Source organism: Carlito syrichta, unplaced genomic scaffold (genome assembly GCF_000164805.1).
Source record: "Carlito syrichta isolate Samal-C Ts95f unplaced genomic scaffold, Tarsius_syrichta-2.0.1 Scaffold316274, whole genome shotgun sequence".
Classification (NCBI taxonomy): Eukaryota; Metazoa; Chordata; class Mammalia; order Primates; family Tarsiidae; genus Carlito; species Carlito syrichta.
This window is the reverse complement of record NW_007260370.1, coordinates 343,728-357,282: the sequence shown is the minus strand read 5'-3', so window position 1 is coordinate 357,282 and position 13,555 is coordinate 343,728. Positions and strand designations below refer to the sequence as shown.

Sequence of the window (13,555 nt, the reverse complement as noted above, 5' to 3'; positions counted from 1 at the left end):
CCCAGGCAACTTGGTGAGACCTCGTCTCTACAACAAAAGATAACAAATAGCCGGGTGTGGTAGCGCACCTCTGTAGTTTCAGCTACTAGGAAGGCTGAGGCGGAAGGATCGCTGGAACCCAGAAGTTTGACACTGGGGTGGCCGTGAGCATGCATGCCACTGCACTTCAGCCTGGGCAAAGGAGTGAAACTCCAACTCAAAAAAAAAAAGAAAGAAACCTGTTCTTCAGGTCGATGGGGGTTGATAATTTGGAATATTTTCACTAAGGAAATATTTATAAAGTTACATAAAACCCCAAAACATATATTTTTTTTAATTCTTAAAAGCATCAAAAATCAAGTGATATAGTAAGGACTTTTCAAGGACAGTATCCATGAGGAATGATACTCAGAGTGATGAGCCTGACAATTTGGGACACTTTTATACCGGGGAATACATTGCTAGTCTACCATAGGCTGAGATACTAAATTGTGCTAGGGCTAATGCGTTCATGGATTAGAGGACTTAACGTCATCAGGATGGCAGTACTCCCCTGGTTGACCTACACATTTAACACAATCCCTATCAGAATCCCAGATTTTTTTTGCAGAAAGCAGCAAGCTGTTCCTAAAGTTTATATGAAATGCAAATAATTAAAAATAGTCACACATTAAAAAAATATTGAAAGAGAAGATAAATCTGAAAGACACACATGCCAATTTTAAAACTTACTATGAAGTTATAGTCATCAAGACAGGGTGGTAGTGGCATAAAAGTAGATAAATAGACCAATAGGATAGAATTGAGAATCCAGAAATAAGTACATGCTTTGATCACCAAGTGATTTTTTACAAAGATACCAAGAACATTAAGTGGTGAAAGAATGGTCTTTTTGGCAAGTGATTTTGGGACAACTGGTTACCAGGCTGTAAAAAAAAAAAAAAATGAAGTTGGACCCTAACACACCATAAACAAAAGTTAACTAAAAATGAATCAAAGACCCCAGTGTAAGAGCTGAAACTATAAAACTCATAGAAGACAACAGGCATAGGTCTTTGTCACATTGGATTACGCAGCGGTTTCTCATATAACACCTGAATAAGAAAGCAACCAAAGCAGGGCAGGGGGACAGAGATTGGAATTCATCAAAGTTAAAAACTTTTTTCTTCAAAAAAAATCCTATTGAGTAAGTGAAAAGACGATCCCAAAACACAGGATAAAATATTTACAAATCATATATCTGTCTGATGAGGCCTGGCGTCCAGAATATATAAAGAATTCTTACAACTCAATAATAGAAAGATAAATATACCTATTTAAAAATAGATCAAGGATATGAATAGACATTTCTCCATTGAAAATAGAAAAGTGACCAATAAGCACATGCAAAGCACCCTACATTTGTCATTAGGGAAATGCAAGTCAAATTCACAATGTGAAACCACTTCTCAGTTAGTAGGATAACTGTAATTAAAAAAAAAAAAAGATGCACAATAAGAAATATTGGCAAGGATGTGGAGATATTGAAGCCATCACACCTTGCTGGTAGTAATGTAAAGTGGTACAAACTCTTTGGAAAACTATCTGATAGCTTCTCAAAAAGTTAAACATAGAGTTACGTTATGACCCAACAATTTTACTCCCAGGCATATACCCAAGAAAATTGAAAACATGTTCACACAAAAACTTTTAAGAAAGAAGTGTGCAGTAAATAAACTAAAAATTAAATCTGTATATTTAAATTTATATCTATATATTTGAGGCTAAGTATCTTTAAGTTAATTTATTTCTAGTGAAAATGCATTAGAGCAGTTTTCACTATTATGTACATTGGTATCAGTATACTCATTATTCATTTCAAAGAATTATCAGCCCTCTTTTTGTACCAATTCTGCTCTATAAACCAGTAGAAAGTAGAATATTTTAATGTCTGTTGTCGTTTTCCATGTTTGAAAAGCACACATTATTAAAACAGCCATGCACTGTATTAATATAATAATAACTTAGTTAATTAACTTGGTTTCAAAATAAACAAGGTTACTGTGTGCATTTGAAAATAAATTATTTAAGCCATCATAGTAAAGGAAAACATGTATTAATTATATTGCCACTCAGTCTAAAATCTGTATTTTAATGCTATCATGTAGTAGAATTTTTATCAATAGAATTTTTATGTTTTGAGTTACTCTTTCATTAATCAAATCCATTCAGTTGGAGAATCATCCTCGGGAAAGGCCTCAAGGAGCCTTGCACAGCATATCCCTGGCCCTGGTGGCATTGAAGGTGTGAAAGGAGCGGCATCTGGAGTCGTTGGTGAATTAGCACGAGCCAGGTTGGCACTAGATGAAAGAGGACAAAAACTTAGTGACCTGGAAGAAAGAACTGCAGCTATGTTATCAAGTGCAGATTCATTTTCTAAACATGCTCATGAGGTATGTGTATCAAACATATTTAAACAAAAGATCCTAGGTAAAGCAAGTATGAAAGTTACTGTATTTTTATAGCTATTGTATTTCTATACACATGAAAATCATATAGCCTTTGTACAATTGCAGCTTTCTGATTTTTGCCACCAGAGGGAACCATTATAGAAATATGTCTCAATAACCTCTGTCCCTTACTGGAAATTGTGAATTTAGAAGGAGCCTGCTCACCTTCAGTCTCTTTGTAAACAAAACCAGTAGCGTTGCAGATATTTATTTAGGAATGCAATAATAATGCTAATTTTCCGTAATGCCCCAGAGTGCTACCACTTTGTCCTAGAGAAGGACGTAATTTGCCTACTTGATTCTAACAGCTGGATCTAAGTAACTAAAATTGACATTTTTATTTAAATAAACAATATTAAGTCTGTCTTGTAGACCAATTACTATGGAGGGGTAGAGAGATGCATTTTGCAATAAGTTCATCTTCATAGACCTGAGAAGTCATGATGGAGCTCAGCAACAGATACTATAAAGTAGGGATTCCTAACTGGTTGTCTGACATATATGTTTTGTTTGCCAACACAGTGCCTTTAAAAGATGAATTTAAAAGCCTTTAAGTAAAATACACTTTTTTTTTTGTTATACACAAGCCTGCCTCTCCTTGATGCTTAGCACTAGGTTACTTCAAATGTCTAATTCCTGTGCTAGTCCTTGAGAACATTTTGAGTTTGCTATCTAAAGAAACCATATTAATGTTATTTTTATAGATCTCCTTTTAAATTTTTCAATCAAAAGTCATCTCTTCCTTTCTCATGAATGCTGAAACCTAGAATGCATGAAGAGGTAACTTGACCTGGAAAATTCTTGTCCAGGGCATCAAAGAGTTTCAGAGATTATTTGTGAGAACTTGCACTATGGCCACAGGTACCTCAGACATAGGCTAGTGGTCTTCAATCTAGGTCAGGATTTTTGTTGTCATAACTATGCACCTGATTGGGTGTGTGCTAATACATATATAGTACTTCAGTCAATTTAAGAATATAAGTGGATTGTCTGAACCCGCGGGTTCAAGACCCGCCTGGGCAGCGAGACCTCATCTCTACAATAAATCAAAAATTAGCCGGGCGTGGTAGCATGCGCCTGTAGTTCCAGCTACTCGGAAGGCTGAGGCGGAAGGATTGCCGGAGCCCAGCAGGTCGAGGCTGCCGTGGCCGGGAGCGGCCACTGCACTCCAGTCTGGGCAACCGAGAGAGACACCAACTCAAAAAAAAAAAAAGAATATATTCTTACTATAAATACTTAGCAAAGAGCTCAGTGTCAAACAAACATATCTTTCCCTTGTACCAATGTTGGTTTTGAGCTATATTTGAGAGTCTAAGGAAGACTACATTGAAGTGGTTAGTCAAGAGTTCTAGAATCACTCTACCTAAGCTCAGATTCCAGTTTCACCATTGCATTACCCTGTGTAACTCCTAGAAGCCTCAGTTTCTTCATTTATAGAATGGGTGGAAAAATAATTCCTACCCAAGAATTGTGAGGATCAAATGAAATAAAATAGGAAAAGTGTGTCATATAATGCCTAGTTCAAAGTTAGATGCACAATAAATTTGAGATGGCAGTAGTAGTACAGTTTTCAGCCTGTCATCCTTTAGGTGTTTAAGCATTTTTTTTTTTTAATTTTTAGAATACATTTTTGTAATTATTATTTTTTTTTATTTTTTTTTATTTTAAAGACATGGGGTGCAATTCAGGGTTAGGTATACAAATGTTCATGATGCAGGTACTCTTGTTGATGAGGTGTGCCCCCGCCTTCCCTGACAGTATCCCACTACTGCCAATTCTGCCCCCATCCCCCGGCAGTTTCCTACTACTGCCAATCCTTCTCTTATAGTATTACAATAATTGTTCAAGGTCTGGTGTAAGCATTATTTTTAGCTCCAAATCTGAGGAACTTCTAGGCTAGTTCTTAGTGTTTATAGGCTTTTCCCCTCTAAATGGAATAGTTCTTATTGTTTTCAATAAGTTGATTTGACGTAAACAATATAATAATACTGTGGAATGTTGCAGAATGATATATTTTGAAAGAATATAAGAACCAGTTATAACTTAAAATATTGTTCTGGCATTAAAACACACACCCATACGTTTTTCTTGTTTTTTCCCCTTCAGATGATGTTGAAATACAAAGATAAGAAGTGGTACCAGTTCTGACTACCAGAATCCAACAAGTCCAACTTCAGCCAGAAGGAAAAAGTTTTCCTTTTTTATTACATTGATTTATTTAGGAAAGCTAACATTAAAGGGATGTTCATCACTGAATATTGTTCTTTCCTAGCACAATCATGCACTGTTTTACCTCAGTCATGTGGCTTTAACTGAGGAGTGTTCACATACACTCCAACCGAAGTACATGGTGTGTGCCGGTTGTGAGCTGATAATTTGGGAACTAAGCAGGTTGCACATGACAGATGACAAATCAAAGGGGGATGTTGAAGAGACATGACAGGGCCCTAATCCCGGATCATTCCTGTATTAAACTTCCATATGCCAAAAGATTTCGTGCCGTTTTATCTGCCATCAGTGTTTGACCTGTTTGGGGGAGAGGCAATAAGTCAGAAGTCCTGAAGCTGAAATGGGTATATATGTGTCATGGGACTGGATTATAAACAGCTGTCTTGGACTTTCCCGCTCTTAAACTGACGGGTCATCAGTATCATTAGTGAAAAAGAAACAAACTGTTATCATATCTTTAGACAGATAAGCTGAATGGTGGACTTTAAATAATAAAAAACATACACATAGTTGATTTGTGTATGGGCTACTCTTGGATTCTTGTTATTATAGACTTGTGTTTAGTTCATATTTTGTCAAAAGCAAAACAAGAAGATACATCACTTTTCATTGAAAAGAAAAGTGTAGAGCATGACTAAATTGCTCATCATTCTGGGAGTTTCCATGTAGTGGCTATGCAGTGTGGAAAGTGAGAAAAACCTCCATTGTGGTGAGGAGAATACTTTAATGTCCCTTGTCCTTGTTCTCATTAATTCAGCTAAAGGTGGATTTGACCAAAGTAGTTACTGGTTAAATTTGTAGAATTGTTGAAATTGGCTAAGTTTTTAATTTTGCTTGGATTTTTATAAAATGTTTAACCAAATGTACCTTTGCATTATTTAATTAAAATTGCTAAAAAAAAAAAACAAACACACACACTTTCATTATTTCAGTAAAATGCTCAGCTCCCTTTCTAAAATGCCCTTTATTTGCTAACTGTTCCAATACACTCAGGTGATGAGCCAATTAAATCTTAGTGCACATGCTTTCGCATGGAAAATTACAAGCATCTGTTGTCAATAATTATCTATATAAGAGTCTAGTCTGATGACCTACAAAATATTTTCTGTAGAAATATACTATAAATCTGTACATATCCTATCAGGGTTTTAAAAGGCCAAAAAGAAAGGAAAATACATACACTTTGATAACTAAATTATTTCTGTATTGGAGTATAATGCAAATAAGACCAGCAATGGACAATGAATGATTGTTTCATAGAACAGCATTACAGAGGGTTAAAAAAGAAAAAACTCAACTCAGATCTGGAAGTAAACCTAATGTGGGCCAATCTGAGATTATTATTGATTGTTGTTAAAGCAACAAAGTAGGCGCAAAATGGAATCATTAAAATTATTGTTAATGAAATTTAAATATGGTCTTCTATTAAAAAATGCTAAATCATTTTCTTTTTTCATTACGAGATTGAATCAGAGCACAAATTGATAGTAAACATGATGGTCGTTTTTCTATTTCCATATGATTTTTCAAGGTATATGTAGGACATTTTAACTTTTTCACACAACTTGTCATATACATTTTTCTTTTTTTCTTCGTTAATAAACTTTTTATGTTTACATTTTATAATGTGCACTACTGGACCTAAAAGTTTACATCGAAGTTTACTGTAAACATTCAGTAAGGACTAAATAATATGTGATAAGGATAATTGATCAAGCCAAAAGAATAATTCAAAAATACAATCATTTTCAAAAATTTTGAAGTTATAGAAAGTACTGATGATTAATACAGTTCTGTTTAGTTAATGTCAGTTGTCTGATGAACATTCAGCAGTTTGCAAATTGCTTAAATTGTAATATCTATTGTCCAATAAACCCATTGTTTCATGATATGTCACCAGAAGTACTAGGTCCTTTTTAAAGGTACAATTGTGTGAATATCATCAATAAAATCAACAGTTATGGATCTGAAGGAGTTGAGAAACATTAAGTAAATTTATATACTGCTTGATTCCCTATTCATGTGGAAGTTCATATTAGCTGCAGTTATTTAATTTGCTATGTTATTTTGTGTTATTTGCATATTAACTTCATTTTTAACTGTCATTTTCCCTATTGTATATAAAATGAACCAGTCTTGTCGTTATTTTCAAATAGAGAAGTAAATACATTTACCTTAGATATTCAAGATTTTATAAGAAAATCTCCAATTGATGTTTTGAGTTATTTTATTTAACTTTTTAATTAATCTATGAATTATGCACAGCAAACTAGAGACTCGGTTAGGATTAGAAAGTTTAAAGTATGAGGTATGTTTGAATATAGGAAATAAGCTTCTCAGAGTTATACTTGATACAGTCTAGATAAGAGGCAGTCTGCAGTAATAACTAACCCAGGGAATTTATTGTAATTTGAGAGATAACATCTCTATTGTTTTTTTTCTTTTTAAATGCAGAAAGTAATAGTCACCAGCAAGCCACAATTTCAGGAAAACTAACCAAAAATAAAAAAAATCAAAATAGAAAATATCAGAAAAATGAAAGATCTCTGTGTGCTCTTTTTATATCCTCAACATTGTCTTGTTACATTTGTCCTTGATTCTAAATCACTGAAGTATTCATTGATTAACAGTTTGTCAGTAGGAAGTGGTTTTCCTGTGTGTATCACATATTCAGTTCGTTTCACTTTTCAAACTAAATGCATATGTATTTGCTTAAAAAGTTATTTGAAATCTTACATTCAGACAGATTCCATTTGAGGTTTTGCATCATCTTAACACTTTTGCTTTGCATTTCAATTGTGCAAAATGTTTCCAAAAAATGGTTCTAGATTCAACTAAGCTATTACTAACTTCTCAATTTGATTTTTTATGGATGTGAAAAAATGCTGCTACTTGTCTATGTTATTATGTGTAAGTATATTATAATCTAATTAAGTAAAGTACTGTAGTTTAAAGAAAGAACCATTTCTTTTGCTAGAACTTCTTAATTGTAGTTTCCTCTGAAGTTATTTCATGTAGATATGTGAGTGTTTTAAACAAGTCTGAAAGTGTTACATACTTTTAAGTTGCAGGGGTGCTGGGGAGACAGCTGAGGAAAGGAACAATATGTGAAAGACCCCATGGAGTTCAAAGTTTTACCCTGAGTTCTATATTCCATATATGTTTTGCTTAAGGCATTTCTCGTGTGACATTAGAAAAGCTATATCCAAAGGTAAATTTTTTGTGGCAAAGATTTATTTTGCATTTAACTTTTGGGATTTTATTTATTTCTGCAAAATAAAGAGCACTGAACTTTAAACTTGAATTTTTTCTGAACTTTTTTAGGTAATGAAAACTTTTTATTATTATTTAATCCACATTGCTCAGTTTAAATCAAGTGATACATGTGTATAAAACATACCAAAATCATGAATATGCTGCTAGCTTCACCTTAAACAAACTGATCAGTTTTAAAACCATTAATAGGGTTTTATATAGTTTACAAAGATTAAAAAGATAGTAAAATTATTTGCTGTATGTTTTAGTATTCTTGGTCTTAAATTATTGCAACACTTTCAGATTTGTTTTAAGATCATACAGTAACATGTTATATTTATACATACTGCTAGAGAATATACTTTTAATTTTAAAATGGAATTTTTATAAATGTACTCTTTAATTTTAAAAATGGTGAACTTGTTAAGTTTAAGTCAAAGTACTTAAAAAGTATGTATATTATCCATACAGAAAGTTATGTTTTACGCTTATAATAAGAAATATTGGTATCTCATATCGAGATACAATTAATTTTAAAAAATCATATATCATTTAAAAGTCTTCACATTTGGTAAGAAAGATACCATTTATATGGTTTCAAAAAATCCTCTATTGAGCATTTTCAAATATTAATTTTATTTTGGGGGAAAATGCCCACAACAATAATTTGCAAGATCTTTCTCAATAGCTACAGCTTACTGTTGGATGCTTACCTTAACTATTATTTTGAAATATAGATATATATATATATATTTAAAATAGTTTTCCAGGTATTTTCTTCTACCTTTTTTAAAAATAAATTTCCAAAAATGAAAACAAAATTTATGTATTTTTGTCAATGAAGGTTTTTATTTTGTAGTTTATAGAATTTGTTCCTTATCAGTTTGATACTTGATCAATATTCTTAGACTTTTTAATCTGTATTTATTTGAAAAAAAAGCACTCCTATATCTTAAATGTCCTTTTTTTTCTTTTCCCTTTTAGGGTGTTTGTTCTCTTGGATTGAAATTTATGCCCACAATTTTTTTTTTCATTTGAAAATGAATGTGAAGATACTGTTTACAACTTTTGTTAATTGCACTTTTCATCACTCTGATCAATTTCTTGTAAAGTGCTATGGGGATTATTTTTCCTGTGAATATTAAAGATCCTACTACTGCCTCAGAAGTTTTAAAAAAGGTTCTGTGGACAGAAAAATGTTGTTGCAACCAAACAAAACAACAACAAAAGTTAAAGGGAAGACTTTAGCTTCTTTCTCTGATGAATTAAATGATTTATTAACTTCCCAATTACCAGGGTTATAACTTTGCTTTCTTCAGTTACTAATACAGTCTTAAAGTATTAGGCACAATTCATTCACAAATTTAGTACAGTAGTCCAGGGCTATGTGTAAGTGCTCTCTTTGTTTTATTCTTTACATCAGAAAAATCATGAATGTCAGTTTTGCCAGTATTTTAAATGAGGCTCATAGTTTAAATTAAAATTTTATAGTGTATAAGATGTAAATAAATCAGTATTAATTTATTGTAGGTTGTTTGACTCAGGCATTTCAAATGGAGATAGTTTAATAACAATGGAATTATATTTATTTGGTAGATTCTTTTGATACTTTTACTATTTGTTTTATGTTGTCTAAACTTTGCTTCAACTAAGACAGCGTAAGCAGTTGAACACAAACTCAACATATCAATGGAAAGCAATGCAAAGAGCAAATCATGTTTTAATTTTTTAAATTTTCTTTTGTAAATAAACAGTACTGTGACACTTTAGGTGTGACTTCTGTTCAACATGATAGAACCAGAGAAACATTTTGCTTTCTAGTTATACTATTGGTTCGTTGTGAATGCATTACCAACAGACAATAAGAAAAAAAGCAAGATTAAGCTTTTCTGACATTGTCCACTTCAGAGGCAAGCATGCGTGATATGGAGCTCTAGCTTGTGTATACCTTCAACTGTACTTGCAGGTGTTTTTCATTTGCTGAACTTTTTTTTTTTCCCACAAATCTTGCTCAGTCTCAGTAAGTATCTGAAAGGTAATTGCTGGAATATGCATTTTGAAATACAGTTTTAAAAAAATCTCTGTATTATTTCATCTTTTAAAAAAAGCACTATTGCAAACACTAAAAATGTGTTAAACTTTGTAGTTATTTTGCATTCCTGTACTTTACAAACTGTCATCACAGCAAAAGGTTTAAAATTAGGTAATGAAATATTTTTGTAAATAAATACCATCAAGCTGGTATTTTAAAAAATGTATTATAAATTAATGTTTCTGGAAAATGTTCATACATATGTATATGAATGTCTCTTTATGCTGAAGGGCTCTGATTGGGCAAAATAAAATAATCTCTCCTGAAACTAAGTAACCCCTTTTATTGTGGAAAATTTGTTTCCTGAATTATAGAATTAACCCATTAGTTTAACCTAAAAAAAAGTTGAAATAAATTTCTTATTTTCAAAATGAAAGGCAAGTTAATCAGGTAATTTGGGTAAGACCAACTATACTTTTCTTAACTTGCTGAGTTTTTGGTCAAAGTCATCAACCCCTATTGTGGGTGAATGAGAATAAAGGAGATGGAGTGGAGTCAAGGAATAGTAGAGAGCCATCGATGCATGCTTCCTGGCCTTTAGTGCATTCACAGACCACACTTGTTACAGTACAGCTTCTGATTTAATGCCTACAAGGGAGGGCCAATTTTGCATCTCTAACAGCTTTTGACTAACATAGATGTAACTCAAAAAAGACCAGGATGTACTTACTTCTCATTGTTTCCATTGCATTTTAGGATAAAGATTGTGACAGTTCTCTTTTTAAATGAAGGATTTTTTTTTTTTTTTAATTTTGAAAGATGCATAATCTTTATGGTGCATGTTTGTTCCACTTGGTGGCAGTCATGTCTCACCTCACTGTGTGAACCTTTAACAAGAAGTGCTTGTAGAATTTTACAGGAAAAACCACAGGCTTTGCAAAGGTTAATTTTATATACAGATAGATATTTTTCATCTAGAAAGTTAATAACGTTCTTAGATACAAAACAGACAATATCTTCCTAAGTTATTTATTATAAAGGGATGTAGGATATTTGGTAAATTGATCTGGTTTGTTAAAATAAATTTTAGTATTCTAGAAGTTATGGGCATAAAGTGATAAAATTTTAAAAACTGAAGATTGTTTTCATGTCTGGTCATTCCTTTTTAAAGAACATTACTTTGGGTATGTCCTGGGTAAGTAGCGCAGTGTCATCCACTACTTTAGATAGAAATGTGCTTGTTATTGTAGTTCTTCACAGGAGTTTGTAGGAAGATTCTGAGTTTCTTTCATTACTTTTTAAAGGTATATTTGCTCTGTTTTTATATTCTTTTCAGTTTTTGCACAAAAGTGTTGTGCTAGGCAGCCTACGACAAATAAGCTTTCAAAATGCTTACTGCTTAGACTAAAGTATCTTTTAAAGAAGAAAGGCCTTCTCTAAGTTACTTTGTCTTTATAACTTTGATACTTCAATGTATATTCCATACACTCCAAACATGTCTATATTCTAACCTTTAGTTTTGGTCACCTTATGTGATTTTTGCAGTATTTTAGAAAACAAAACCCCATCACTTTTTTTTGTAACTGCTTTTCAAGAACAGCATTTTTTAAAAGTAAGATACTATATTTAATTTTTAAAAATTCAGGCACAACAGAATACTTTGTTATTAGCAGGGGAAAGAAGTTTGAAGACTTTATTTAAATATCAAACTGAAATCCTGAAGGAGTGTGTTTGTGTCTTCCCAAACAGGAGACCCCTTTGTACCTCTCAGCAAGTTCCACTCTGACTCTCCTTCCCCACTTCTTTCTGCTCCCTCCATTTCAGTTCTGTCCCTATCCCCCATTCCTCTCACCCAAGTCTCTTTACATTGTAGTTTCTTTTTTTTTTCTTTTTTGAGTTGGAGTCTCACTCAGTCGCCCAGACTGGAGTGCAGTGACCGGGAGCGGCCACCACAGCCTCGACCTGCTGGGCTCCAGCAATCCTTCCACCTCAGCCTTCCAAGGAGCTGGAACTACAGGCGCACGCTACCACACCTGGCTAATTTTTTTTACTTATTGTAGAGATGAGGTCTCGCCAAGTTGCCCAGGCGGGTCTCGAACCCACGGGCTCAGGCAATCCACTCACCTCAGCCTCCCAAGGCGTGGGATTACAGGCTGAGCCACCGAGCCCGGCTACATTGTAGTTTTTTAAATCAAGTACCTTTCTTTGCCTATTTGGAGGGAATGAAGATTATTACAATTCCTGATGTTCCTCACTCCCCCACTCCAAATGCTGGGTAGATGTGTAAATAATGCCATCCCTACACCTTGTAACCTTCACACACTCAAAATCTCAACAGATAAAGCAAAAACAAGTTAGTATGTGGAAGCCCCATGCTGAGGTGGAGGAGCACTGGAGTACTGTGATGAGAGCATGCACTGCACCAGCAGCCCTCAAGTCTAGTCCCCGCTGCTTCACCAGGGTGTTTACCCTGGTGGCATGTTAGCTTTCAAGATCAAAGATGCCCAGAAATCATAGCATTGCATGAGTGCAAAAGTGCAGAGACCAATTTCAGAATGTGAAACCCTCCATGTCCCTCAAGAGTATCGTGACTGCAGATAGCATTAGTCTAAGTGGTGGATCTCAAACTTAAGCAGCGGAATCTCCTGGATACACAGCTCATTAAAACCCAAATTGCTGGACCACACCTGCAGAGTTTCTGATTCTAGTAAGCCTGGAGTGGATTTGTATTTCTAACAGATTCCTAGGTGACACTGATGTTGGTGGTCTGCAGACCACACTTAGGAAGACCCTGAGGTCCAGATGCAGTTTCTTCTCTGTATCACAGATATTTTTGATGTTTGCTTTACTATCCTGTAATGATATTCATATATAATATGCTTGCCTCTACATTTAGTTTATAAAAATCAATGTAATGTCTGAACTCCCAGACATATGAAATGAAAACAATTTATAATAAAAGTATTTTAATACGTAATTGCTGAAGTTCACACGCTAGAAGAACATAAAGTCCCCCCACATTTCTGAAACACTACCGAGGGAGTAATTCCTCCTGCTCTCCCTCTCCTTCTAGGCTCAACCACGCCCTTCACACCCTCTGACACTTGAATCCTTAGGCTGGTAACTAAGACCCACAATAGGACCCATCCTTTTTCATATCTGTTCCCATCTGGTGGGACTGTCACAAATGCGTTTATAAAGGCCACGCCATGAAGTATACATGAAAGTGCAGAAGAGAAGTCTAGACTACAACATGCTAGTTAGGATTTTTAATGCATTTTGTATTCCTTCAATGAATTTACAGTCTCTTTTTAAAATTTAATCTATGTTTTTGAACTTAGCCAGAATGGATGAGAAATCCAGGACGTCTCTTTTTAAATTTGTGCCTAAATTTATGCTTCTCCTAGTTTAACAATAACAACAAAAAAACTTCTTGATAAATAGAACAATGAATCTATGAAGATTATATAGCTTCTTATAGATTGTCACATTCCATTACATAACCTTACTTATGCTAGCCTATTGTAAACTATTATTGTGTCTGACGACCAAAACTCAGTGTGTGGTTATC

General features: G+C 33.8%; 1 protein-coding gene across 3 annotated transcripts in view; it reads left to right on the top strand.

The window, feature by feature from the left end:
- Positions 1 to 10,316, top strand: part of STXBP5 (syntaxin binding protein 5) — a 199,214-nt gene extending 188,898 nt beyond the window's left edge. For 2 of the 3 annotated variants that reach the window (XM_008074019.1, XM_008074018.1), the window contains 2 exons: positions 2,191 to 2,411; positions 4,575 to 10,316. In XM_008074019.1, coding sequence (XP_008072210.1) covers positions 2,191 to 2,411; positions 4,575 to 4,616 — 263 coding nt within the window. In that variant the 3' untranslated portion in view covers positions 4,617 to 10,316. The remainder of the gene's footprint in view (positions 1 to 2,190; positions 2,412 to 4,574) is intronic. The other variant, XR_505382.1, reaches the window with a different exon arrangement.
- The last annotated feature ends 3,239 nt before the right edge of the window (positions 10,317 to 13,555 follow it).